Source organism: Pygocentrus nattereri, chromosome 3 (genome assembly GCF_015220715.1).
Source record: "Pygocentrus nattereri isolate fPygNat1 chromosome 3, fPygNat1.pri, whole genome shotgun sequence".
In the NCBI taxonomy this organism is placed as follows: Eukaryota; Metazoa; Chordata; class Actinopteri; order Characiformes; family Serrasalmidae; genus Pygocentrus; species Pygocentrus nattereri.
The window spans coordinates 28,350,485-28,377,643 of NC_051213.1; the positions used below are offsets into that span (position 1 = coordinate 28,350,485).

The following is a 27,159-nucleotide window of genomic DNA, read 5'->3' on the forward strand; positions in this document are numbered from 1 at the left end:
ATACCTGAAAGGACGACTGTTTGTCTGGCGCTGATATATTGCGGTTCACCCCTAAAACTATTACTATAGTATAAAGAGATGCAGTCGTCTGCCAGCTGGCGTTTGAATACAGTGAAGTGCTCTGACATGGCTGTGTTAGGGCTGATGGCACTAAGACAGCGTGATTGTATATGATCTAATGTTGCTGTCCGTACTAAGTTGAGGTTGTTGAGAAACTAAACAGTTTGTCACTGTTGTTGGCCACTTGTTTAGCATTTGTAACAGGATAGCCCAGCATTCGTCAACAGACAGCAAAAAATAATCTTTTCTTTCTTAAATTATGATTATTACAAAAACTGTGGCGATGCTTTTCCAGCTAATAAAAACAGCTCACCAGACACTTTCTCCCACTGTCCTATGACAGATTTGTGAAATGTTCCACTGTTTGGTGAGTGTTTGTCGTGTTCCGACCATAAAGGATCATTTAAAACAGCAATTAACCACCCAGGAGCAAAAATCAGCCTTCACACTTGAAAGAAATAATGATTTGACATTTATCGCGATATGTATCGATATCAAACAATGTGAATTTTGTTTATCATGATAACATTTTTTGCCCTATCACCCAGCTCTACCCCATGGGCTTGGTCTTTTGAATCTACCTACCTGCTTGAACTAGACACCTGGGATCCTTCTTGTACTGCAGGTTCATTAATACTTGAGCTCAGTTTCTGAGGTACTGAGCTGACATTATTTTAATACTAATTGTGCATCAACAGATTATCTACAGTCTCAGATATGCTACAGTTCACCTGCAAGGTGAAGGTAAAAAGGAGAGGTTTCTAATAATGTGGACAGTATGCTTTTGAATCATGTCTCCTGGAGGCTGTACAGAGGGGCTAAGAGGTTACATGTTTTCATACGTTGCCCACACAGCATGAAGGTTAAAAAGATGAACATTTTAGTGAAACTAACACAGAACAGGCCTGTGCAAACAGCTTAGACAACCACGCAAAAAGAAAACAAACAGGACGCAGCACGCAGAGTCTGGTGGCATCTTCTGTAACTGTAGCTCTTCCCCTCAGAGCACCTCCTCTTTCATCTCTCCCTTCTAAAAGGAAAGCCTAGAAGGAGAATAGTCTCTCAGTTCGCTGAGGCCTGCACTCCTGCTGCGTGATGCGCCAGCAGTTTAGCGTCTCTTTAATGTGGGAAGCAGCTGGAAGGAGGTGACAGAGCAGAGTGAGGATGCACAGCTCTTGTCAAATCCAGCTCCAGATGTGGCTGAGCCGAAAGAGTCGGGGCTAATTGGAAGCAGAGCGTTATGCGCTGAAGTATGGATTCATAAATCAGACAAGGCTTCCGCAGATAGAGTTTTCTCAGGCTGACACCATGTGCAGAATAGAATGTCGTGTCCTTGTTTTGCCCACTGTGATGCTGTGTGATCGACTGTTGTAAAAATAGAAAAAAAACAGACAAAATTCAGACTTAATAGAGGCTGCTAATGATTGATCATATCTCTGCAACATTTTTATATTTTAGATAACAGTATGTCACAGTGTTAGAAACCACATAAACAAGTCTATCTGAGTTTGCTTAAGAGGCCCATGTCCTATATTTTTACTTGTATTTCATTTTTTACTCTTGAAGCACATTTTGACATTTATTTTCTTTTATGTACCAAAAACACACATTTTTTCACTTTTTGTCTTTACAGACAACGTTTGGTAAATCCTAATTAAATAATTTGGTATACATTATATATGATATGCCTCTCATCTTATAGATGCCATATGTCAAACGTAAGGCCTGCCAGATCAGACTGCGCAATCCCATCTTAATTTTTTACATTTTTTTAATCAACATTAGCCCATTTTACAGTGCGCTGCACTACAATCCCCAGCATGCACTGCAACATAACATGCACTTTTACCCCCTTCTGCAACAACAATTATAACAGCATATGGGACAAGAATTCATGGTGCAGTACAAGTTTCTATAATTTGTTGTTGACATTGGCATATTTAAAAATGAAATAAAAAGCAATGTTGTCTTGTCCACAAATGTATTAAGCTTTTGTCATATGGCCCTTTAAGTGGTTGGGTTTGACACCCCTGTTTTACATTGTGAATAGTTGCAGACTCTCAAACTAACTTGTGACTGTCGGTGTGCAGTGCTCTGTGTTTCTCTGGAGCTAGCACTTGTTTAGAAACTGTTTAGAAAATGCTCCTGCACGTATCGGAGCGAGGAGGCGGACGCATATGTTGAGATAAGCGACATTTATTGTGGGCAAATCCAGGGTCATCGTTTAAACGGTCCAGGATCATAGATCCAACACGGATTGATCGGGGGACAGACATGACAGAAACCAGAATCAAACAAGCAGAACAGTACAAAGACCAATACAAACAACAAAGACCAGCAAACACAAGGGGCAAACACAGGGCATAAATACACAGGGTAAACGAGGGACAGCTGGGAAACAGGTGGAGACAATCAGGGGCGGAGTCACAAAACAAGGGGCTGGACTAGGATCAAACCACACGCACATGGACCGGACTGGGAGGGGCCAATCGTGACACTGCAATTATACTCATCATACCGATATCTCCTGCTTTATATGTCAGTGATACAAGACAAAATCTAAACACATAATGCTGTTAACAGGAATAATGATATCATGCATATTCATTATAGACATTCAGTGTTGTTGTCTATTACAGTCACATTTATTTCATTTCATTAGTAATTTTTTGTGTAATGTGTAAGCTGCTCTAAATATTTTAGCAAAATAGCCCAATAATGACAAATATCTTAGAAAAAGGAAGGACTAATAATAACCAACTCAACAAGTAGTCACTGTACAGTAGTGATGAAAATGATTGAAAGGCAGATCAGTGTTATGAATTACAAACTGTAATAGAGGTTTACACTGTAATTGACAGCTATATAATTGATATCTATCAGCTCTTTAGCAACTCAGCTGTTTTGTTTCTTAATAGCCATTACACCAACACCAAAAATTATCTTAAGTAATTTCAAAATATGGAGATGTATGCATATGTTTTGTGACACAGTAACTCTCTCTCTCTCTCTCTCTCTCTCTCTCGCTCTCTCTCTCTCGCTCTCTCTCTCACACACACACACACACACACACACACTTGTAGGTTGGTTCACCTACAAAGTCAGGACATTTTTGTCCTGAAAAAGTATGAAAACAAGAACGTGCTTACACACATACCATGGCCATAAAGCCAACTCAACTCTGGTAAACTCATCAGGTCTACAACACAATCCAGTGTTTCTGATCATGTAAAACGTACCATATTAAAATCCATAAAAACTTTTTTTCATGATCACCCACTATCATGTGACATACAGGGCCTGATGGCCAGTCCTCTCCCAGCAGCACTCAGTCACATACATCATTATAAACTGTCAGAACAGGTTTAGGAGAAAAATTACTTGTCCCATAGAGGAGTGCTAGCGGGATTATTTTGTTTCCATGGTCACTGCCCCCTGCTGTACTGTGGGAAATGTATTTTTTTTATGATGTGAGTGAGTGATGAGTGGCCTTTGTCCTCTCTTTGTCCAGCACGGCTCAGGCCACCTGCCTGTCGGATGAGCCCAAAGCAGTGGAGGAGTACAAATACCCAGAGAAACTTCCAGGGGAGCTGTACGATACAGACACACAGTGCAAGTGGCAGTTTGGAGAAAAGGCCAAACTTTGTACGCTGGACTTCAAGAAGGCAAGGAACACCTCTTTTCTCTACATACATGACATATGCTTAATATGTATTAAGGTTTTTGCTTGTGACCACTTTATTTTGTTTAGTTCATCATGCTTAATCACATCAAATTTGAGCCTAAAGAGTTTGTTTTTTCTTTTAAAAAGCAGTGTGATGTGTGCTAGCTTTATGAGTGGACAAAATAAACTTCATCACAATGTATTTATTACTTTTAATAATTTAATTACATTAGTTATTTTCATGAAGTGATCAAAGGCATCAGATGTGCCTGAACATGAAAATCATGATTTCCATAGGATGAAAACAGCTTACAGTTTTCATCACTGATGTCCAGAGAGAGTAACAATGGCTGCATGTTTCGACCAATGAGAGTATATATCATATACACTCACCGGCCACTTTATTAGATACACCTGTTCAATTGCTTGTTAGCACAAATAACTAATCAGTCAATCACATGGCCGCAACTCAATGCGTTTAGTCATGTAGAGGTGGTCGACTTGCTGAAGTGCAGACCGAGCATCAGAATGGGAAGAAAGGGGATTTAAGTGGGATTTGAACGTGGCATGGTTGTTGGTGCCAGACGGGCTGGTCTGAATATTTCAGAAACTGCTGATCTACCGGGATTTTCACGCACAACCATCTCTAGGGTTTACAGAGAATGGTCCGAAAAAGAGAGAATATCCAGTGAGCGGCAGTTGTGTGGATGAAAATGCCTTGTTGATGTGAGAGGTCAGAGGAGAATGGGCAGACTGGTTCCAGATGATAGAAAGGCAACAGTAACTCAAATAACCACTTGTTACAACCAAGGAATGCAGAATACCATCTCTGAACGCACAACACGTCAAACCTTGAAGAAGATGGGCTACAGCAGCAGAAGACCACACCGGGTGCCACTCCTGTCAGCTAAGAACAGGAAACTGAGAGTAAAATTTGCACAGGCTCACTGAGATTGGAAAAATGTTGCCTGATCTGACCATATTTCAGAATGAAATTTGCACCAGAATTACACCCACTAACCTTAAATTTTCAATTCAACTGTATTTGTAAAATGCTTTCTAAAACAGACATTGTTCCAAAGCAGCTTTCCTGATGATCAAACTGAGGGAGACCGTGTCAGGCAAGACTTCCTAACAGTATGAGGAAGAAACACTGAGAAGAACCAAGATTCAAGAGAGGACATCTCATACTTCTCTAAACTGCACCAGATAGTTAGTGAGATATTAAAAGTCTATTAGAGACTGTCAGATTCAACAGACAGACTGCTACAAAGTTTTCATTCAGGGGTCAGTCAATCATGCCTAGATCTTGAGTTTTAGTTATTTATGCTTTTGGTTAGGTTTGGATGTTGCTGGCCACTCTCAAGCCAGAGAACTTTGGTGATATATAGCCAATAGTGCAAGTGTTCTGAACTTACTGAACTCAGCAAGGGGTTTGCCCCAAATCATTGTCCTCCCTCAGTCTAAAATATGACATGGCCCTTTTGAGAGGCTTGATAAAAAGCAGTCAGTGGAGAGCCAGTGGCCAGACAGACATGGATTCTGCTGCAATAAAGGAAAGTTCAATGTATGTTGAATTATTGCCAGTGAGAAGTTCTGTTTACTGCACTCTTGTTCTAAGTGGATGAGAACTGTATAGAAACGTCCGATCTGATCAATCTTGACATCAGCAGTGTTTGACAGTGGAAACTTGTGAGTTGACCGAAAATCTCTTACTGTCCTCTTTGTTAGAGGCTCCTACATAGTACTTATACATGTAGACCATCTGTTGTTGTGTACAATCTGTCAGTTACCCTTTAAAGAAAAATTCAGGGGAAAAACAGGGAAATCACCAAACTGTGCCAGACTCAGGTCCTCCAGGATGTGAATCAGTGACACCTGTTCTACCACAGGACTGCTGTTGAACAGGTATTATTACAAATAATGATGACTGAAGGGTTAGAACAGGGCTCAACAATCTTATCCACAAAGGGCCAGTGTGGTTGCAGGTTTTCAAGCAAGCGGAAGCACATCTTATATAACTGATTCATCATTTGAAGACTGAGATCAACTTATTACACTACCTCTTACTACAACAATGTCCAGAAATGTGTGCTGTGTCTGTGCTGCACTGTCCTGTCTGTTTACTGTGTCTAATGTCTGTTTAATTTATCGTATTTATTATATTGTGTCTAGCTTAATTTTTTGTCTGCACACTGTCTGCACATTCACACTTTGTAATTTTTGTTCCTTGCTGCGCATGTTCCTGGATAATAAAAGCCTCTTGACTCTCTTGACTTGACACAAGTGGAATCAGGTGTGTTTGTCCTTAACTGGAATGAAAACAATCAGCTACCCCAGCCCTTATGCATAAGGTTGGTGACCCCCAGGCTAGAGGATGACAAATTGTGCACCAACAAGGTAAAATGCTGCTCATGTACTGCTTTCACATGCAAAAGAAAAAAATGCTTATGCAGCTGTTTAATTTTAAAAGGTCTAAATGTGGGATGTCTGAGCTGCAGTCAGTTTTGGGCCAAAATACTTTTTGTTTGGTGCAGCAGACGACTGATTCAGATGGTGACGTCAGTTTAATGCAGTGAGAGCATCGCGAGCAGGTTACACATCTGTTTTCCGTAATTTTGTGACTGTTGGACAGCAACCCAGACAGCATCTTGGGTCACTGCTGGACAAATAGTTGTTTGTATAATCTAAAATATTTGAGTCCAAAATGCACACTCATAAAAAAAATGTTTTGTTTGGGGGGATTTGTTTTTGTTTTTTTTGAAGGACCTTGTCAACCTCATGCAGTACATCAGCTACTTTTGCAGTTCAGTTGTAGAAGGTGGGACTGCAGAGGGGAAGGCCTGTTTCTATCTTCCAATCTACTTTATCTTTTTTGTTTTTTTTATTTTATTTTTTTGCAAATTATTTTGATATATTAATAGCATGATCTAAAAAGAAAAAAATGTTTTATAAGCAAGAGAAGCTTACATTTGAAATATGCTTCATACTTGAATTATGTTACAGTTACCCTGATGAACCTGAATAAAAAAAAAAAAAGCACTTACTGATGCCAATTCTAAATGTTTCCATTGCTCACACAAAAATAAAGACAGCATTGTGCTTCTATTATATACTGATAGAAAACAGTAGCTCACAGAAAGCATCAGTTCCACATGCTGATCCATTTTTCCATGCCAAAGTGGACATTGCAACTGCTCTGGGGCAGATATTAACAAGCGAAAAGGACATTGCCAGAATCTCTGAATGTACTGCCAATGACATGTTAGGTAAGGTAGGTTTATCATTGTGGTCACCTGTTGAATCAGATGATGAATGAGATGAATGATAGCTGCAAATACAGTGTATTAAAGAGCTCCCATCACTAACACAGGGAATCAGCTTTTCCTCAGGCTTTTGGCACACAGGGCAGAGAGAGAGAGTGTGAGAGTGAGAGTGAGAGAGACATTGTTTTAGCTTTCTCTCCGCGTTCACTGCTGGAGATAAATCAGACTGGAGTTGCCTTTGCAAAGGGTAAATAACATTTTGGAATCTCCCTTTTTTTCTCTCTCTCTCTCTCTCTCTCTCTGCCTGGAGTTAAATTAGCTGTTACTTTAACAGACAGCTGTGTAAACGCACTGTGAGATTTGGGCCATTATCAGTTTGGCAGGCTGCTGCTGGGCTCCTCATCTGTGGGCTGAATGTTGTGAAAATAGCATCCAATAATGCAGATATGACAGACACAGAATTGTAAAATGTCTTGCTGTGTTTGTCTGCTTCGGGTTAGAGATCTAGCTCAACAAAGTTTTTAAAAGTCTAGAGTTATTGTTAATTGCTTTACTGTTTAAAGGTAAATGTGTAATCAAAATGTTTCTATTTAAATTTAATTATGTAATAACATAGCTGCATAACCAGCTACACTTTCTGCACTGAATGAAAAAGAAACACTCAAAAATAACTTTTTTTATCAAATTCAAGTCATGACATCTCCTTTATTGCTTATACATGTGACTGACAGTTTAGAATCTGCATGTTGTTTATTTCAGGGTGAGAAATTATTAATGTAAAATGCTGTATGCTTTTTTATCATGAACAGTAACTGGCATAGTAAACTACAACTTACCTTCGCCTAATGTGAAGTTCATTTTCCATATTTTTGATGGCTATTCAAACTGACATTTAAACTGTCTTAAATTATAATACCCAGTAAATATAGAGGTTGCTCACAATAAACTCACTATCGGTAAACCTAGAAACCTAAACTGTCAAGCATGCTAAGCTAAAGCATACTGCCGCATTGGGCATGAAAAGTATTTATCCATCATTTGTATCCTTTGTGTGAAAGCAGACATGTCACAGACCACTGCCCGTCAGTGACGCAGCGACTTTTCTTTAACTCAGGCTGACTTTTTTTTATTTGTGCTTGGCTTTGGAAACAGGTCCTTCAGATATAACGTCTCACTTTTACAGGTCCCTCAGGCACATCTTTATCTAGCTTCAAATTTGAAATATGTTAACAAGAATGCTGCGTGACTGCAAAAAAATATTAAAGTTTGACTGAGGTCATTTGAAAATGATGTTCAGGAATGACATTGGGAGCATCATGTTTTGATTAGTACCACAAGATAAGAGTAACAGAATGTATTTAAACTTTTTTCTGCCAGTAAAGCAGAGCTTTTGCAGGGTAAGGGTTTCCCACTGCAGTCTTTTGTGCTTTTGGTTTTGTTTTTTTGAATTTGTCATAATTGCTCACAGGGGCCCTGTAGTGTCTTGGGCCTCCATGCACACACCCATAAAATGCATGAGGTGTTCCAGGTCTGCATGTTTAATTGTAAAGTGTGGTTTAAAGTTATTGTTGTGTGTTTAATCTTGTTTTGCCATGAACCAGAGGATGTTGGTGAATTGATTGTAAATATAACTCATTGTGTAAGTTACTATGTAATTAATTGTGTGATTATGTAATTACAAATTAATAAATATACTTGCTTTTCTGACTTTCCTAGCTTAGCTTCTATCATGAGTACAAGCTGTGTTAAAAGGTTAATAGGTTCTCTCTCTCTCTCTCTCTCTCTCTCTCTCTCTCTCTCTCTCTCTCTCCCCCTCTCTCACTCTCTCAGGACATCTGTAAAGCCCTGTGGTGCCACCGGGTCGGCCGGAAATGCGAGACCAAGTTTATGCCAGCTGCCGAGGGCTCTGTGTGCGGGCCAGAGATGGTGAGGCACAGTCACAAGACCAGCCATCTTCACCTAAAAATACAGCTAAAGCACATCTTCACTTAAATACACAAGGCGTGCTCTTTATTCAGTACTTAAGCACGCAGGGGCTGCAGGGAGTTGAACTGAGTGGTTTTATGAAACTAGTTTGGGCTCCTCTGATTTAGTAAATCTTCTCAATGTGCTGTTTTTTTATGCTCTCTGCTATCACATGCTTGATTTAAGCTCTATGTGATCAGAGTAAGACATATTAGAGCAGCAGTATGTTTTTACAGGGCTCAGATTGAGACCAGTACTCTATTATGAGTTGTAGTGTATGTGAATTTGCTCAGTGGCTGCTGGGATATTTCTTAGAAGATAAATCTTCATCTACTGGCTGGTGCTTGTGCAGGATGACCTTGTTTTTGTAATATAGAGGTTAGAAGTCTAGATGAAGGATGTCTTGCTTTAACACACCTGTTTCAGGCCTTGTTTGAGCTGACATGGACGTGCTGAATATGTGTTCTGCAGTGTTGTGATCTGTTTGGTTTCCTAATCCTTTTGGGGGGTCGCTGCATATTTTTAATATCTTCCTTACCCCAAGAGACTTGATTTATAGTTAAACATTGGTGCATTACAGCTGGAACATGCCAAAATCATCAGTGCAGGGCACTCCAGGGCCAGTTCTGTGATGTACACTATATTTCCAAAAGTATTTGCTCATCTGTCCTCACACATATGAACTTAAGTGACATCCCATTCTTAATCCATATGGTTTAATATTATGTCAACCCACCCTTTGCAACTACAACTATGAACTATTCTAGGAAGACTTTCCACAAGGTTTAGGAGTGTGTTTATGGGAATTTTTGACCATTCTTCCAGAAGCGCATTTGTGAGGTCAGACACTGATGTTGGACGAGAAGTCCTTGCTCACAGTCTCCTGACTCTAATTCATCCCAAAAGTGTTCTATCAGGTTGAGGTCAGGAATCTGTGCAGGCCAGCCAAGTTCTTCCACACCAAACTCACTCATCCGTGTCTTTATGGACCTTGCTTTGTGCACTGGTGCACAGTCATGATGGAACATGAAGGGGCCGTCCCCAACAAAACAACCCCACCCATAATCCCCCCACCACCAAACTTTACACTTGGCACAATGCAGTCAGACCATGCAGTCAGACAAGTACCATTCTCCTGGCAATTGCCAAACCCAGACTCGTCCATCTGATTGCCATATAGAGAAGCATGATTCATCACTCTAAAGAACACATCTCCGCTACTCTAGAATCCAGTGGTGGCGCTTTGCACCACTGCATTCCATGCTTTGCAACTTGGTGATGTTAGGCCTGAATGCAGCTGCTCAGCCATGGAAACCCATTTCATGAAGCTCTCTGCGCACTGCTCTTGAACTAATCTGAAGGCCACATGAAGTTTGGAGGTCTGTAGTGATTGACTCTGCAGAAAGTTGGTGACCTCTGCGCACTATGCGCCTCAGCATTCCCTGACACTAATCTGCCATTTTACGTGGCCTACCACTTCGTGGCTGAGCTGCCCGGAAGTGGAAGGCCACGCTTCCACTTTTGTTATAATACCACTGACAGTTGAATTGAATATTTAGTAGCGAGGAAATTTCATGACTGGACTTGTTGCGTATGTGGCTTCTTATCACGGTACCATGCTGCAATTCACTGAGCTCCTGAGAGCGACCCATTCTTTCACTAATGTTTGTAGAAGCAGTCTGCAGGCCTAGGTGCTTGGTTTTATATGCCTGTGACCATGGAAGTGAGTGGAACACCTGAATTTAATGATATGGATGGCTGAGTGAATACTTTTGGAAATATAATTTATGTATTGTAGTGTAGTACTGTGCAGAAGTCAGAGACCAGAAAAGTGTAAAATCTGTTTAGCATAAAATTACCTCAACAATTAAATATTATAGTACAATTTTCCCTATTTAGTGTTTCCAACTTGTATTACAGCTTATTACAGTTCTTTGCTGGAGACTTGCTTTCAGTTTTTCAAAAAAATCTGCAGGGATATTTTTCCACACCTCAAAAGTTCAGTCTTAGAAGTTGGTTGCATTTTCTGCTTCTCATGAGCCAAGTACACACACAATCCCACACACACTCTTGATGTCTGGACTATGGGGGTGGTTAGTCCATTGTTCTGAGAACAGCAGAAACTTCTTTGTTTGATTCTTCTTTTTTGCCTATTTCTTTTTCTCAGTAAGAGCTTCTTGACAGTTACGCATCCTTTCACACTCATAGTGTTGACTTGTCTTCTCACAGTGGAAGGACGGACAGAAACGCCTGTAGATTTTTTCAAATCTGAAATAAGAGTGGAGCTTGATTTTGATCTCTGAAAGATGAAGCCTTTAATTACTGTTTATCTGTCAGTTTTGGTGCATTACCAGGTTTTGCGGTTATTTTTATATTGTTTAATCATTTATAAACTCCAGTTTTGGAATTATCTAAATATACTCAAGAGCTGATAGGACCTGAAATTAAATGAATGGAGGGTGGTGCTCTTGCCCAGTATTGTAACATAGATCCCAGTAGTGAGCCAGCCTAAGCTCTTAAAATAAATCTCAGGCTTATGCATTAAGTGTCTCTGAGTGACGATTCAGACTAGGTCCCTAATGTCCTTATAATCATTTTCTTAAGCATAATAATAATAATTGTGTTTGTGACCATGTTAATAGCCTTCAAAAGAATTTAAAAGATGATAACTGATCCCAGATCATCACACTTACTCCATTTAATCCTTTGATCAGATAAACTGTGTGTGTGTTAAGGGGGGTGTATGAGTGTACAATATCAGCATCCCAGAATGCCTTTCCTGTGACTCAGGCTCCTTGTAGCTGTGTGCGTGCGTGCGTGTGTGTGTGTGTGTGTGTGTGTGTGTGTGCTCTTTGACAGCCTATAGTTGAGGGTTTGGTTTTAGGATGTATTGGAAGTGAAGGCTTAATCTGGTCCACTCCCATTGAGAGCCAATTACACAGCTCTAAGAATCCCAGCCAGGCACTCTTTGGAAATCTCAGCTATAGAATAACTTCTCACATGGATTCTGTCCCAAATAAGCTGTCCAGATTGAACATTATTGCATATTCTAGTGCTTCATGGGAATACCCACAAACCACACTAGAGAACAGCTCCATATCCTGTATAGTGTTATACTTAGACATCAGTATTAATTCTAAGTCTGAATTCTGCACTCATGATGAGAGAGCAAGCAAAGATATTTGCTCATGTCAGGACACTGCCCACAGGATGCCGCTTACTGCATGTTTCTGGTTGGTGGACTATTCTCAGTCCAGCAGTGACACCGAGGTGTTTGAAAAATCTAGCAGCTCTGCTGTGTCTGATTCACTCATATCAGCACAACACACAGTAACACCACCACATCAGTGTTACTGCAATGCTGAGAATGATCCACCACCCAAATAATACCTGCTGTCCTGTGGAGGTCCTGACCATTGAAGAACAGGGTAAAAGAAGTGTAACAGAGTATGCAGTGAAACAGTCTGTAATTATAGATGTTCAAGGTGCACCTGTGTTGTAAACTGACCTGATAAAATGGTCAAAAGGTGCAGATAGAGGCAGATGCACGAAATGAAGTGGCTTGTCCTGCCGACTTATTATGACATTGTACCTAAATGAATTGCCCATTTTATCACTGTCATATTTTCTACATTCTATCTTGCAAATTGTATCATACAAATAAAAAATGTGTGTGTGTCTCTTTCAGTGGTGCCGTCGTGGACAGTGTGTGAAGCAGGGTGAAGAAGGTCCACAGCCAGTGCATGGTCAGTGGTCCTCCTGGTCCAGTTGGTCCAGCTGCTCCAGGACCTGTGAGAGTGGAGTGACCTACAGAGAGAGACACTGCAACAGTCCCAGGTGTGTACTGAGCCCAGATTTACACAGAAAACATGGCAGATTTTCTTCCAAACTTGTGATCTTCAAACATCTAATTGATTAGTTTTCCTTTGGCCGAGCTGTGTTATAATTTGTGATATTAATGTATAATAATTAGTGGGTGGCAGGTAAGTGCACTCACACTTTGAATGCTGGTACTACACCTGTACTAAATGTCACCACATAATTATGCATGACTCATTGTGCTAAACAGCTATTTACCCCTTGCTTTTGATGTAGCACTTTATTTGATTCATGTTATTTGATATGTAGCAGATTTTACATTTAGGAATTTAAAGTGTCAGTTTGGCCTGTTAAAGAGCAAATAAGCTTATGTATACTACAACTTTGGCTAATAAAAAGTACAGGAAATGTGCTAGTGAGTCGTATGTTTTCATTTAGCCCTTACAGTCTGAGCTTTGGGTTTTAAAATATGCTAGTAAAAATCTGAACATAAAAAAGGAATAAAAATCTGCCCAAAATTAAGACATCAACCAATTTGGCTAAAGGGAAGTCTGAAACAGAATGGAAATTCTCATATGGTGCTTCCCTACAATAAAAACACACACAGATCAAAGTTATTATCATTTATGAAAATGGTTTTGTTAACTGTAGTAAAAAATAAAAACTAAATCAAGACTGTAATATCCACTGCAATATGATGAATACAATGACATTCATTCTTTAGCGTTTTTGGCTATGCCTTTAAGGAATGCTTGCAAGCTAGCCGAGCATAGTCTGCAGCTGTGCTGGTTTTGCACTGTTCAACCAGAACACAGAACTAATCTAAAACTGGTTTCTCATAAACATAGACATGTCCCTGTTGGCAATAATGGTAAAAGAGAGTGAAACAATGCTAAAAGTAATGCTAAAATGAACTAATAAAAGCCATGTGGTGACATACTCTCTGCATGTTGTACAGCAAACTGCCTCAATGACTCAAATGTTCTTTGAGACAAGGATGTCAGCAAGACTGTGTGAGTCTATTACATTGATGCTGTAAGTCCTTGTCAGTACATCATACCTGGTTTTATCATAATATTGTAAGAGCAAAACTAAAAAAACACCCAAAAAAAACAAATGGAAAAAAAAAATCTATAATAACTCGCACTCATACTTACTGTACTGAAGACTGAGACATTCTTTGGTTTAGGGGTCTCTAGCAGATGTTTGTATAAGCATGAAGGAGAGAGAGAGAGAGAGAGAGAGAGAGAGAGAGAGAGAGAGAGAAAGAGAGAGAGGAGTAGGTGTAAGAGAACGCAGTGAGGATGTTACGGTCATGTTGAGGATATAGCAAAGTTAAGCCTGAGGATATACACCTGTGAGATGGACTCATGAACTAGCAATCAACCACTAAATATACTGTTAGTAATGCTCAAGGCTGTGCTGCTGAAGTCACAGTGTCATGTCATTCTACAACTTACAGTCCGCTTACATATACACATTAATCCAATGTAATCCTTCAGTTAATATGATAATGTATTACAGAACCCACTTTAAATGACCTGCATACTTGTGAATTTTGATGTGTGTTATGGGTTCTTACGTGCCCTGCGTTGTGTATAGTGTGTGTTATGTGGTATGTGGCCCGCATAGCGTGTTATGTGTAAAGTGTTAATTTTCCTGTAACTTGTTATGTGTTTTCGTCTCTCTCTCTCTCTCTCTCTCTCTCTCTCTCTCTCTCTCTCTCTGTGTTCTCTTTCTGTCTTTTTCCCTCTGTTTTTCCTTCCCTTATTCTCTCTCTATTCTCTCCCTCACCCAGGCCAGTGTATGGGGGCAGGTTCTGCGAGGGACCATCCCGCTCTTATAAGCTGTGTAACACGGAGAACTGTCCTCAGGGCAGTGTGGACTTCAGAGCTGCTCAGTGTACAGAGTTTAACAGCAAACCCTTCCGTGGCTGGTACTACAGCTGGAAGCCCTACACACGCGTAGACGGTGGGTGGCCTTGGATTTCACACACACACAGACTCACAAATACACACCACCTGGATATGAAAACTAGCCTTTCTGTTTTGTAAGCAGGAACAGCACTTGAGAAATATCATGATGCCACAGAAGAAAATATGTTCACATGCTTCCAATATCAGATAATCAATGTCATATAAATAAGCCATGAAATACAATAAGTCACAGTTTTGTAAACTGAATTCTGGAAGTGGACAGTCACTCAGTTGTCACAGTAAACACTCCAAGTCTACACACCAGTGTTAACAACTTAGATATAGGATAATCAGCTTGCATATGGAAGAAGAAAGTCAAAGGAAAACAAATAACAAACACGGAGTTTCCTTAACTGGATTTTAAATCATTATTGAAAGATATTTGGAAAATATTTGGGCTCCTTAACAACTGTGCAGAACTTGGTAGACCACCAAAATAAAGCTCCACTCTTGATTCAGGTCTAGAAAAACACAGGTGTTTCTGTTCATCTTAACTGTGAGAATATATCTCAGTTCTATGAGTCTGAAAGGATATGCAGCTGGCAAAAAGCCTTTACTGAAAAAGGAAGAATAAAAATAAATAAATTTGCAAGTTCAACAAAGAAACTGCTGACGTTCTAAACCAGCATGTGGCAGAGCATTCAAACACTGTAGCAAAGTTACTGACTACAGAAGAAAAACTCATCTCACCTTCACCAATGATGCCACCCTTGCAGATGCTCTAAACATCCTCTGTGCCCATTTTAATGTGTCCAACACTGAGATAGCAGTGAGAATCACCTCTGTTCATCAGAAAAATGGTGTCTGTGAGGAGAACCCTAGTGGGGTTGAATCCACACAAAGCTGCTAGTCCTGACAAAATTCCTGGGCATGTGTTCAAAGAGAGGTTGCACCAGCTTACTGACATCTTGAGCATGTCCTTGGTGCACGTGGTTAACTCAACATGCTTCAAATCAGCCACCATTATCCCAGTGCTGAAGAAGTGTTCTGTCGCCTGCCTTAACAATGACTGCTCTGTTGTACTCACCCCTTTTCTCATGAAGTGCTTCAAGAGGCTGGTCATGGTACACCTTATGGACTATCAACATAGGACCCCCAGCGATATGCCTATAAGCAAAACCGCTCCAGTGTGGAGACTACAACCACTGCCTCCCACCTGGCCTTATACATAAAATAAGGACACATTTGTTAGAATGCTGTTTATCAACTTTAGTTTAGCATTCAACATTGTCTTACCCCTGAAGCTCGTTAGCAAACTCCACTCACTAGCTCTGAGCTCTGCAGCTGGGTTCCAGATGTCCTAAAAAACAGGCCTGAAGCTGTCAGGATCCAGAACAGGACATACCACTCCATTGCTCTGAGCACTGGTTCCCCACAGGGCTGTGCAATAAGACTTCTGTCCACCCTGTTCACCCATCTCTAAACATCACATCAATCACATCATCAGGTTTGCTGATGATAGTTACAGTTGTGGGACTTCAACATTTCCAACAATGATGAGACAACCTGCAGAGAGAAGGTAAGGCAGCTGGAATTCTGGGGCAAAGCCAACAATCTCTCTTGTGTTGTCAGCAAGACAAAGGATGCTGTAGGACACAGGCACCTCACAGCCCTCTGCACATCAGCGGTATAGCAGTGGAGTTCCTGGGAGTGCACATCATCAGCAAAATCTCCTGGACCCTGAACATCTCTGTCTTTGTGAAGAAGGCGCGATAATGCCTGTACATCCTAAAGAGACTGAAAGGACCGGCATGTGCTCACCCATTCTCAACGACTTCTGGAAAGCACTCTAGAGGACAATGAGGACTATCCAGTCCATCACAGGGTCAACCTTCCCTGGCATCAATGATATCAACACCAAACAGTGTATAAGGAAGGCCTGCAGCACCAGAAAGGATTCTTCTCACCTCTTACACAGACTGTTATGGAAGAAGGCTGTGGAGCCTCTGGATCTGCTTGATGAAATTTTAAACATACAGAATACACTTTCATCTGTTGCACTGTACCTGCTGCACCCAGGCGGTTTGTATACTGTCTGCATAATCTGTTATCTGTATTTATTGTGCTTACTTTCTTTTGCACTGTTGTCTGTTCCAGTTCCACAGTTAAATGGAGCATTGTGCCCTGGACTAACTTTATTTACTATATTAACTCATCTATGATGAAAAATGAAAAAAAAGTTGACTTTGACTTTGAAAGACAGAGTGGCCATCCAGGAGTGGGGTGTTTGGGAATGTTTGGATCATGAGAAGCCAAAAATGTAACCAACTTCAAAGACTGAACTTTGGAGATATGGAAAAAGATCATTGCAGATTTCTGAAAAACTAAAAGCAAGTCTCCCCCAAAAAATGAAAGCTGTGATAAAGGCAAAAGGTGGAAATACCAAACACTGAAAAGACTGGTATTATATTTATGGTTTAAATATATTAATTCCAGATGCTGAGGAATTAATGACTTGTACCTAATGGCCATTTTGACTGGAAATTCAATAAATGAAAGTCGTCCCTGACTTTTGCACATTGCTGTTTATATTTGTGTATATATGTTAGCAACTGTATGTGTGTGTGTGTTTATGTGCTTATTATCTTACTTAGGCCAGAGTGTCTGTAACTGTGTGTAACTGTGTATAAATGTGCTCCTTTCCCAGACCAGGATGTCTGTAAGCTTTACTGCTTCGCCGAAGGCTACGATTTCTTCTTTGCACTCTCCAGTAAAGTCCAGGATGGCACACTCTGTACACAGGACAGTTCTAATGTGTGTATCGACGGCATGTGTGAGGTAAGTTCCTCCTGTTATCTGTGGTGTGTCTTGTGGTGTGTCTTGTGGTGCATGTTACGGGTTCTGTGGTCTGTGTTATGTGTCCTGTGGTGTGTCATATGTGTCCTGTGGTATCTGTTAGGTGTCCTGTGGTGTGTATGTGCCCAGTGGTGTGTGTTGTGTGTCTTAAGGTGTGTCTCATTGTCCTGTGATGTGTTCTGTACAGCATGTTATGTGTCTTGCGGTGTGTGTTATTTATCCTGTTATCTGTGTTGTGTCTTATGGTGTGTCCTGTGGTGCATATTAGGGATCCTGTGATCTGTGTTATGTGTGCTATGGTCTTATGTGTCCTGCAGTATTTGTTATTTGTGTCATTTGTTGTGTGTTATGTGCCCAGTAGTGTGTTATGTGTTGTGTGGTGTGTCATATCTGTCATGTGTACTTTATGTCCTGTAGTGTGTTATGGGTCTTGTTGTCTGTGTTATGTGGCCTCTGTTGTAAGTTATGGGTCCTGTGGTGTGTGTTATTACTTCTCTGGTATGTATGGTCAGGTTTTGGGTGTTATGTCATTTACTTTGGGTTGTGTTACATATGATATGTGTTATGTGCCCTGCGGTGTGTTATGGGTCCTGCAGTTTATGTTATGGGTCCTCTGATGCAGTATTTGTCCTCTGGTGTGTTATATGTCATATCAGGTGCGGTACACGTTCTATGGTTTGTATTATATGTCTTATGTTTTGTGTTAAAGGTCCTGTAATGTGTCGTGTTGTTAAGGATCCTCTATCGTGTTAGGTGTAACATTGCTTTCCTTTGGCTCTGTGTTTAGTGTAGGTGAATGTGTGCCTGAGCACCAGTGTACATGCCACTAAACATTTGTGTTTTCTGTTCTGTACTTTTTGACACTGAGTGCTGTTACTATTATGGAAATTCCCGAAGTCTGAGTCTTTGAAGAAGAGAAACCAAGAGTCTTTCATCTCAGTGTTTAGTGACTGTGCCTCTGTGCCTCTGTAGAGCTCTGGCCAATCGCTAATCTGTCCTGAATCCAGAAACAAAAGCTCCCTTTGGAGGACTCTGGATGCAAATCAATTTCATGCCTCGTATGTTTGCCCAGAGACAGCCAGCCTCAGTTCCATCTAATTGAATTTTACTGTGAATGGTGTATTTCAGAAGAGAACTGTTTGACTTGACAGAATTACATGGCTTGTTTTTGTAGTAAAAAAATGGAAAAGAAATAATTTTGACATTAAATGATGGTATATTGCTGTAGAGCAGAAAATTTAGTTTCAGCCGATGTGACTTCCACAAATGGTTGCTATGGCTGACTGAAGCTGCTCGTCAATATTACTGCTTAGATCACAGAAAACTGTCAGGAAATCATATGGGATTTAGGTTGCTTTGAAAATAATACTAAGATACTTTTCAGGTGAGGTATGTCACGCCGTCATAGTCTTAAACTATGTTATTCAGGAGGGAATGTTTGACGCAAGTGTTTTTGGTTTGTGTGTTTTATGATTACCAGAGCTTAAGTTCTTTGTTTGTTCTGCTGGGCCAAATCTCTAGATTGATCTTATTTTTTCATTTTTATTGTTTACATTTACACTCTGTGTCTGCTTCAGAAGAAACCCTGCCTTGCAACTCCACCTTGCAGGTGTACAGTTAGAGACTGTAGGCCATTTGTTGATACACAGTTTGTGTTAACTAATCTATCATCCTGGGGACGGGTAATATGATGATGTGTTATCTTAATTGCGATAAATAATGTCACGGTACACTTTTCTGAGTATATAATATCGATGGAGATCAGGACTTTTTGAATAGTTAACATCTTCATGTGTCATAAAAATATTATAGAGAACCTATAAATAGCAACAATCTGACTTCTTCTGTGTTTTACACACTGATATAAAACAGAAAACCCAAATATTATGATACATTATGTATGGTGAAAATATATTTAAGCATTGTGATGTTATATTTATGCCATATCCCACCCATACAGCAGCCCTTCAATGGCAGTCAGTTTCTGACCACAGAGCTGCTCCTGTCTGGATATTATTGGGTGGCGTAGTACTCTCAACATAGCAGTGACACTGAGGTAGATAAACAAAGCCAGCACCCTGACACACTTGTACCAGCATCATGCACGCTGCCATGTCAGCTGTTGTGGTCACAAACTGACCAGTGGTGAATGTGGTAGACATACAAGGTAGGTGGAGTTAAAAATGTAGCCAGCAAGTGAAGGAAGATTTTTTGTTTTGATGTTTTCGGCTTTACGTTAATGCCTTTGTGGATGCGTTAAGCTGACAGCTAATGTACCATCTTCTGCAGAGAGTGGGCTGCGACCGGGTGCTGGGGTCTACAGCAGTGCTGGACATGTGTGGAGTCTGCAGTGGCAACAACTCAACCTGCAAAATCTACAAAGGCCAATACACCAAACAGCATTACGCTAACCGTAAGAACTTCATTTATCTCTCCCAAACTTCTCTCCTACACATTCAGTTTTGTAGCATATGGCTCAGAAATACAGATATGACTTTTTTCTGCCAAATTTCAGAAATTAAGACTAGTGCATTTTAAACATTTTCAGAACAGAATTTACTGTGTTTTCTGCTCTATTAATAAACTTAATTTTACTTTTTGAACTTGAGGCCTAATTAAAGTTTAGCACTTATTTTCTCTCCATGATGTGTGTGATAGAGTACTACGGAGTGGTCACTATCCCACCTGGGGCCCGCAGCATCCATGTGGTAGAGCTGAACACCTCAAGTTCCTACTTGGCCCTGCGGAACAGCAACAGGAAGTACTACTTGAATGGCCGCTGGACGGTAGACTGGCCGGGCAGACACTCCATTGCTGGGACTGTGTTTGACTACAAGAGGCCCTACAATCGCCCAGAGAGCCTGACCTCTACTGGGCCCATCAATGAGACCCTGGTGGTGGAGGTGGGAGTTTTAGAAACTTTGGATGTAGATCCTTCTTACTATCTTTCACTCCTACAGCTGCTTTCTGTATTTGAAGAGAAGTTGCTGGAAACAAACATAGGATAGGAACATTAAAGTGTAAAGTGGATTATGAAGTCCTTTATTTGTTCTTTTTTAGGGATGTAAATTTCTTAGTAAATAACTTAATGCATCATAAAATCTAAAATTTTGCTGCATTTAGATTTTTTTTCTATTTGATTACATTAATTTGGCCTGATTCAGAATTATTTTTAGAAATCAAACTTGAGGAACTACTTTCTTTATATTCATTCCCCATATTGTTCAGCTCATCTGTCTTTTAAAGCTAACATGCTTTGATCTGACTGTGACCCAGCTGGACATGAACAATATCCCCACCAACAGTACTATAGACAAGAATGAGCTTGCTAAACAGGGGACATGACTTGTGCTTCATGTGCTCTTTTGTCGATGGTCCTGTTCCATATTATGATTGAGTTTACACTAATTAGAATTAACTAAGCATGAGGACAGTTGGGACAGTTGCAAACCACAGTTTACTGCCACAGTAGAGCCACATCTCACAAAGCAGCATCCAGAAGTGCGTAAGTTTGATCATCACTGTTCTGATAAAGGGCCTCCCAGTGTCATGGTGGGTAGCGCTGTCACCTCACAGCAAGGAGGGCCTGGGTTTGAGTCCCCTGCCAGGCGACCACGGTCCTCGCTGTGTGGAGTTTGCATGTTCTCCCTGTGTCTCTGTGGGTTTCCTCTGGGTTCTTCCCACAGTCCAAAGACTTGCTAAATTGTCCCTAGGTGTGAGTGTGTGAGTGAATGTATCTGTCTGTCTGCCCTGCGATGGACTGGCGACCCGTCCAGGGTGTATCCTGCCATTTGCCCAATGACAGCTAGGATAGGCTCCAGCACCCCCCGTGACCCAGAAGGAGAAGCAGCTTAGAAGATGTGTATGTATGTGTGTTTTGATAATCCATTAGGACATCTAGAATCTATTTCTAGGGTGTTTTTCTGAGCCCAGATGCCCTGACTTTGGAGATGAGTCTATGGTGGAGAGCTAAGGATACTGTGTCTTTTGTTGATATGTTAGGTCAGTAGGTGAATAGGAGGTCCTCCTACTTGTATTGTGTTCAATTTCAGTCGTATTGGTATAGCAGACAATATTGAACACTTCACATTTGGCAGACAGATACCGTTGTGCCCTGTAGTGGTGTAGATGCTGGTAAATATTTAACTCTTTAAACCATGCACTCTAGTGTTTGCAACACAAAGGGTAAAAGTAATATGTCAAATGGAGGGAGTAATAATACTGCCAACTTGTGTAGTTGTATATCTACACCAGAGCTGCGCTGTCAGGTTTCTTAATGCCATTTGAAAGAAAAATGCTGTACATCTGTAAGATATACACCGCTAAACCTGTAAGCCTGTCAGCAAATCCACACGCATTCATGCTCTCCTGTGAAACTTCTCTTTGTCTTGTCTGAAGGTTTTATAAACCCTCTGTCCTTTTCACCTGTGGCAACATAAGGAGTAATTCGTAGAATAGGAGTTTATGGTGCTGTAAGAAGTCCATACAAAATATTATGCAGATCTACTAGGCTTGTTGCTTTCCAAAAACAGGAATAGAAATAGAAATCAAATTATGGTCATGCTAAAGCCAAGATCAAACTCAAGCTGATTGACTGTGATGATGTGAATTGTTCTGTGTACGTTTGCATTAGCTTGCTCTGTTCACTATCAGGAGTTGGACAGAGCACTTCCTGAGTTAGAGATGCGGACTCCAGTACAAATACTGCCTTTTTTGGATCATGTTGTTTAAAGCTTAAGAAAGCCAATGATAACTCACTTACCATTTAGCAGATGAGTTCAATAATGTGTGTTACAGCAGGAAAAACATAAAATAGTGCAGTGTAAGGGATTAACATGGAGTGTTGAGAAACCATTATTGAGACACTGTTTAACTCAAAGCAAATAGATTTTGACATGAAACTATTAATTTATATGTACACTGGCTGCTTTATTAGCAATCATTGTACATTTTATCAGCCCAATGTGCCAGAAAGATGCACTAAAATTATAGATTGTAGTTCATCTGTTTCTCTGCATAGTTTGTAAGCCCTTGTTTAGTGTTACCGCTGTGCTGAGAATGATTCATCAAATAGTATCCACTCAGAGGTGGTCCTAACCATTAACAAACAGGGTAAATTATTTCTAGAAATTGGGACAAAAAGAATAGCATACCTGTTTTTTCTAGCTTCAGGTCTGAATGTTGCCAGCTACTGCCAGTTAGTTGTGGTTGTGTTGTCATGTACACAGCACATGTGAACATTTTGTACACTGTTTGGATGCTTTTCTTTGGTCTTTGGACTCATCTACAGGCAGTTTACCAAGTTATCAAGCTCCATGTTATTAGGTTAAAGTTCCACACTTAAAACTTATATCAACATTGTAGATATAATATTGGCCTATAATTAAAATTGCCGCTGTTGTGATTTGAAAATTGTACTATTATTCTGGTAGGCTGAAACTGCTCCACCACTCAAAATATCCAGCCATTAGCAGTTCTGTATACAATGGTCAGTCATTCACTGTAGTCAATAACTGACCATTGATGAAGGGCTAGTGGATGGGTAAAATAAACTTCAGCACATTAAATACAGCCTCTAACCGTTCCTCTCATTTATGGAGAATGCACGTACAAAAGCTGAATTCATATTGGAAAGCAGTCCTGCAGAAATAGAGCCATTGTTATTCGTGTTTGTGGTCTATGTGATTGTGTTACATGGTCTGTGAGCTTTATTATTATGTGTTGTCTCCTCTGTGCAGATTCTGCTGCAGGGTGTTAACCCAGGCGTGCGGTGGGAGTACACACTCGCCAAAGCCGACACAGAGAGGGAAACCCAGCCTAAACACAGCTACACCTGGGCCACTATCCGCTCCCAGTGCTCTGCTACATGTGCCAGAGGTAAGCATTCTGGACCTGACACGGCTCATCAAAAGTCTGAGGACAAGTAATTTTGGATTTTGACTGTTACACTTTAATTCAGTAAGAAAAAGTTACATAATAACTACTGACTAATTTGGCTACACACACGTGTGTGTGTGTGTGTGTGTGTGTGTGTGTGTGTGTGTGTGTGTGTGTGTGTGTGTGTGCGCGTGTGTGTGTGTGTGTGTGTGTGTGTATTGTCATTATTTGTATAAAGATGAGGTTTTACCTAAATAATGAATTGAGAGGCTTCTTTTCTAAACTCTATTAAAAATACTGAAATGCAAATTTGTTGAAAATTGTTTGCTAGAAGGTGATTTAAGCACCTGAAAAGTATGAGTGCTGACATCGTAACAATGGTATAAAATGTGTGGAGTTTGAGATTGTTACTAAGAGCTTTTGTCAGTTGGTCCTTCCGTTTAGCACTTTTTGCAAAGAAAGTTGCTAAATCTAAACAGTTCTCTCTCTTCTCTCTCTCAAACCAAAAAAAGAAAATTTGTTTATTTATTACAAATTTTGAAAATGTTTGTTGGACAGTGTGATACACACACATGCATACACAAACGCACACACAGTCATCCTAACACACATACAGCTTCCACTCTTATCACTGATTTGATGGCTCAGTAAAATTTGGACTAAATATACAACTGTGGCTCAAACAAAACAGACATTGCTGTTACATACCCAACCTGCACATCGTGCATTTTTACATTTAGAACTTTTAAAATGTGGGAAATGTGGTAAATAGTAAAATAAGGAAATCTCCGACAGGTGTTCTGAACTTTTGGCTGTTATTACTGAATATTCCTCATGCCATTTCTTTAGCCTTTCATAAAAATCAAAGGCTTCCCACTCACCCTCTCTGGCTGTCAAGTATGAGCTGCGCTGGTTTACCCTAATCTGCGATCTGACCTGTTGCGAGGTTCTTGAACCCATTCTGTTCCCATCCTGTTTGGGGAAATGAGTGGGGTGTGGCGTCCTCCCCTTTACCTGACCCTGTAATTACTGCCCATAATGACCTGCAGTTAGACTGAGGACAATGAGAGCTCAGGGGTATACCTGACTCAAAACGAGGGTCAAACAGCCTCTGCCTGACCTCTGCAGATGAATTAGCTTTTAGTGACGAGAGTTAGTGTTTTAATAGATGTCATTAGGAAGTGAATTACTGCGGTAAAGATCAATAAAAAGTACATCTTTTAGCTTTTTGGTTATCACAGTTGGCTTTTACATTCACAAAAATTATTTTTACTTATTTTAAGTATTTATTCTGTGCCTAGTAATTAGTGCTTTACTACTTACATTGTTATACAGGGTAAGTAGTAAGTATTTATTATATAGGGTTTTATTATCTTTCCAGATATTCCAAATTTATAAAACATGTTCTGTGCATTTTGCGTTCTGATTGTAATCCAGGTGAGATGAGTGTGAAGGCAGCGTGCTATAAAGATCTGAGAGTTCAGGTGAACACATCCTACTGTAATCCACGTTCACGGCCCAGCACCGGTGTAATGCCCTGTAACACCCAGCCCTGCCCTCCCAGGTAAGACAACACCTTAAACCTTGTAAGGCCGCAGTCTAAAAGTGGCCAACTGGGAATATGTTTGTACTGATGACTATAACTTAGTGATATACACTGCTCAAAAAAATAAAGGTCCTAGATCTGAATGAATGAAATATTCTCCTTGAATACTTTGTTCTGTACAAAGTGGAATGTGCTGACAACAAAATCACACAAAAATCATCATTGGAAATCAAATTTATTCACCAATGGAGGCCTGGATTTGGAGTCACACACAAAATTAAAGTGGAAAAACCCACTACAGGCTGATCCAACTTTGATGTAATGTCCTTAAAACAAGTCAATGAGGCTCAGTATTGTGTGTGGCCTCCACGTGCCTGTATGACCTCCCTACAATGCCTGGGCATGCTCCTGATGAGGTGGCGGATGGTCTCCTGAGGGATCTCCTCCCAGACCTGGACTAAAGTATCCACCAACTCCTGGACAGTCTGTGGTGCAACGTGGCGTTGGTGGATGGAGCAAGACATGATGTCCCAGATGTGCTCAATCGGATTCAGGTCTGGGGAACGGGCGGGCCAGTCCATAGCTTCAATGCCTTCATCTTGCAGGAACTGCTGACACACTCCAGCCACATGAGGTCTAGCATTGTCCTGCATTAGGAGGAACCCAGGGCCAACCACACCAGCATATGGTCTCACAAGGGGTCTGAGGATCTCATCTCGGTACCTAATGGCAGTCAGGCTACCTCTGGCGAGCACATGGAGGGCTGTGCGGCCCTCCAAAGAAATGCCACCCCACATCATTACTGACCCACTGCCAAACTGGTCATGCTGAAGGATGTTGCAGGCAGCAGATCGCTCTCCACGGCGTCTCCAGACTCTGTCACGTCTGTCACATGTGCTCAGTGTGAACCTGCTTTCATCTGTGAAGAGCACAGGGCGCCAGTGGCGAATTTGCCAATCCTGGTGTTCTCTGGCAAATGCTAAGCGTCCTGCACTGTGTTGGGCTGTGAGCACAACCCCCATCTGTGGACGTCGGGCCCTCATACCATCCTCATGGAGTCGGTTTCTAACCGTTTGTGCAGACACATGCACATTTGTGGCCTGCTGGAGGTCATTTTGCAGGGCTCTGGCAGTGTTCCTCCTGTTCCTCCTTGCACAAAGGCGGAGGTAGCGGTCTGGCTGCTGGGTTGTTGCCCTCTTACGGCCTCCTCCACATCTCCTGGTGTACTGGCCTGTCTCCTGGTAGCGCCTCCAGCCTCTGGACATTACGCAGACAGACATAGCAAACCTTCTTGCCACAGCTCGCATTGATGTGCCATCCTGGATGAGCTGCACTACCTGAGCCACTTGTGTGGGTTGTAGAGTCCGTCTCATTCATGCTACCACGAGTGTGAAAGCACCACCAACATTCAAAAGTGACCAAAACATCAGCCAGAAAGCAGAAAGGTACTGAGAAGTGGTCTGTGGTCCCCACCTGCAGAACCACTCCTTTATTGAGTGTGTCTTGCTAATCGCCAATGATTTCCACCTGTTGTCTGTTCCATTTGCACAACAGCTGTGAAATTGATTGTCAATCAGTGTTGCTTCCTAAGTGGACAGTTTGATTTACTTGGAGTTATATTGTGTTGTTTAAGTGTTCCCTTTATTTTTTTGAGCAGTGTATTACACTCACATGACCTACAGCCATATGTAGAAGTTTAGACGCCTCTGGTCAAATCGCATGTTGATTTTCTAAATGAAAAAGTTCTCATATTCTATAGAGAACACTTCTGCACATAATAATATATATTTACTGTTTAGTTGCTGAATTTAATATTTTGAGAAAAATGGCTTGTGCAAAAGTTGTGGCACATTTTATATGGTATGTTTTACTTTTTGTTTTAAAAAGCTAAACTCAAATAGATATAATCAGAAATTGTGCACTATTTTTTTTATTATTATTATTTAACTTTGTTCTCTGTAAAAGATGTGTTAGCTTATTTTTACTCAAAAATAGATCACCAGTGGTCGGATGGTTATTTGGCAGCTACACAATCATCTTTGCATGGTTAACTGAGGAAAATTAGGATATTGCAATGTTGAAATCAGCATTAAGCATGTAGCTATCTAAAGATCTTGGGGTATTTAAGACTTTTTGTGTACTTTATAACGTTGTATTACACAGTACACATGATTGTGTTTTTTAGAGAAA

General features: G+C 40.7%; 1 protein-coding gene across 2 annotated transcripts in view; it reads left to right on the forward strand.

Moving 5' to 3' along the window:
• Positions 1 to 27,159, forward strand: part of LOC108434877 (A disintegrin and metalloproteinase with thrombospondin motifs 16) — an 86,548-nt gene that overhangs the window by 39,442 nt on the left and 19,947 nt on the right. For both annotated transcript variants that reach the window (XM_017710310.2, XM_037537054.1), the window contains 9 exons: positions 3,572 to 3,725; positions 8,821 to 8,916; positions 12,644 to 12,792; positions 14,573 to 14,745; positions 17,398 to 17,528; positions 19,836 to 19,959; positions 20,205 to 20,449; positions 23,285 to 23,423; positions 24,861 to 24,987. In XM_017710310.2, coding sequence (XP_017565799.2) covers positions 3,572 to 3,725; positions 8,821 to 8,916; positions 12,644 to 12,792; positions 14,573 to 14,745; positions 17,398 to 17,528; positions 19,836 to 19,959; positions 20,205 to 20,449; positions 23,285 to 23,423; positions 24,861 to 24,987 — 1,338 coding nt within the window. The remainder of the gene's footprint in view (positions 1 to 3,571; positions 3,726 to 8,820; positions 8,917 to 12,643; positions 12,793 to 14,572; positions 14,746 to 17,397; positions 17,529 to 19,835; positions 19,960 to 20,204; positions 20,450 to 23,284; positions 23,424 to 24,860; positions 24,988 to 27,159) is intronic.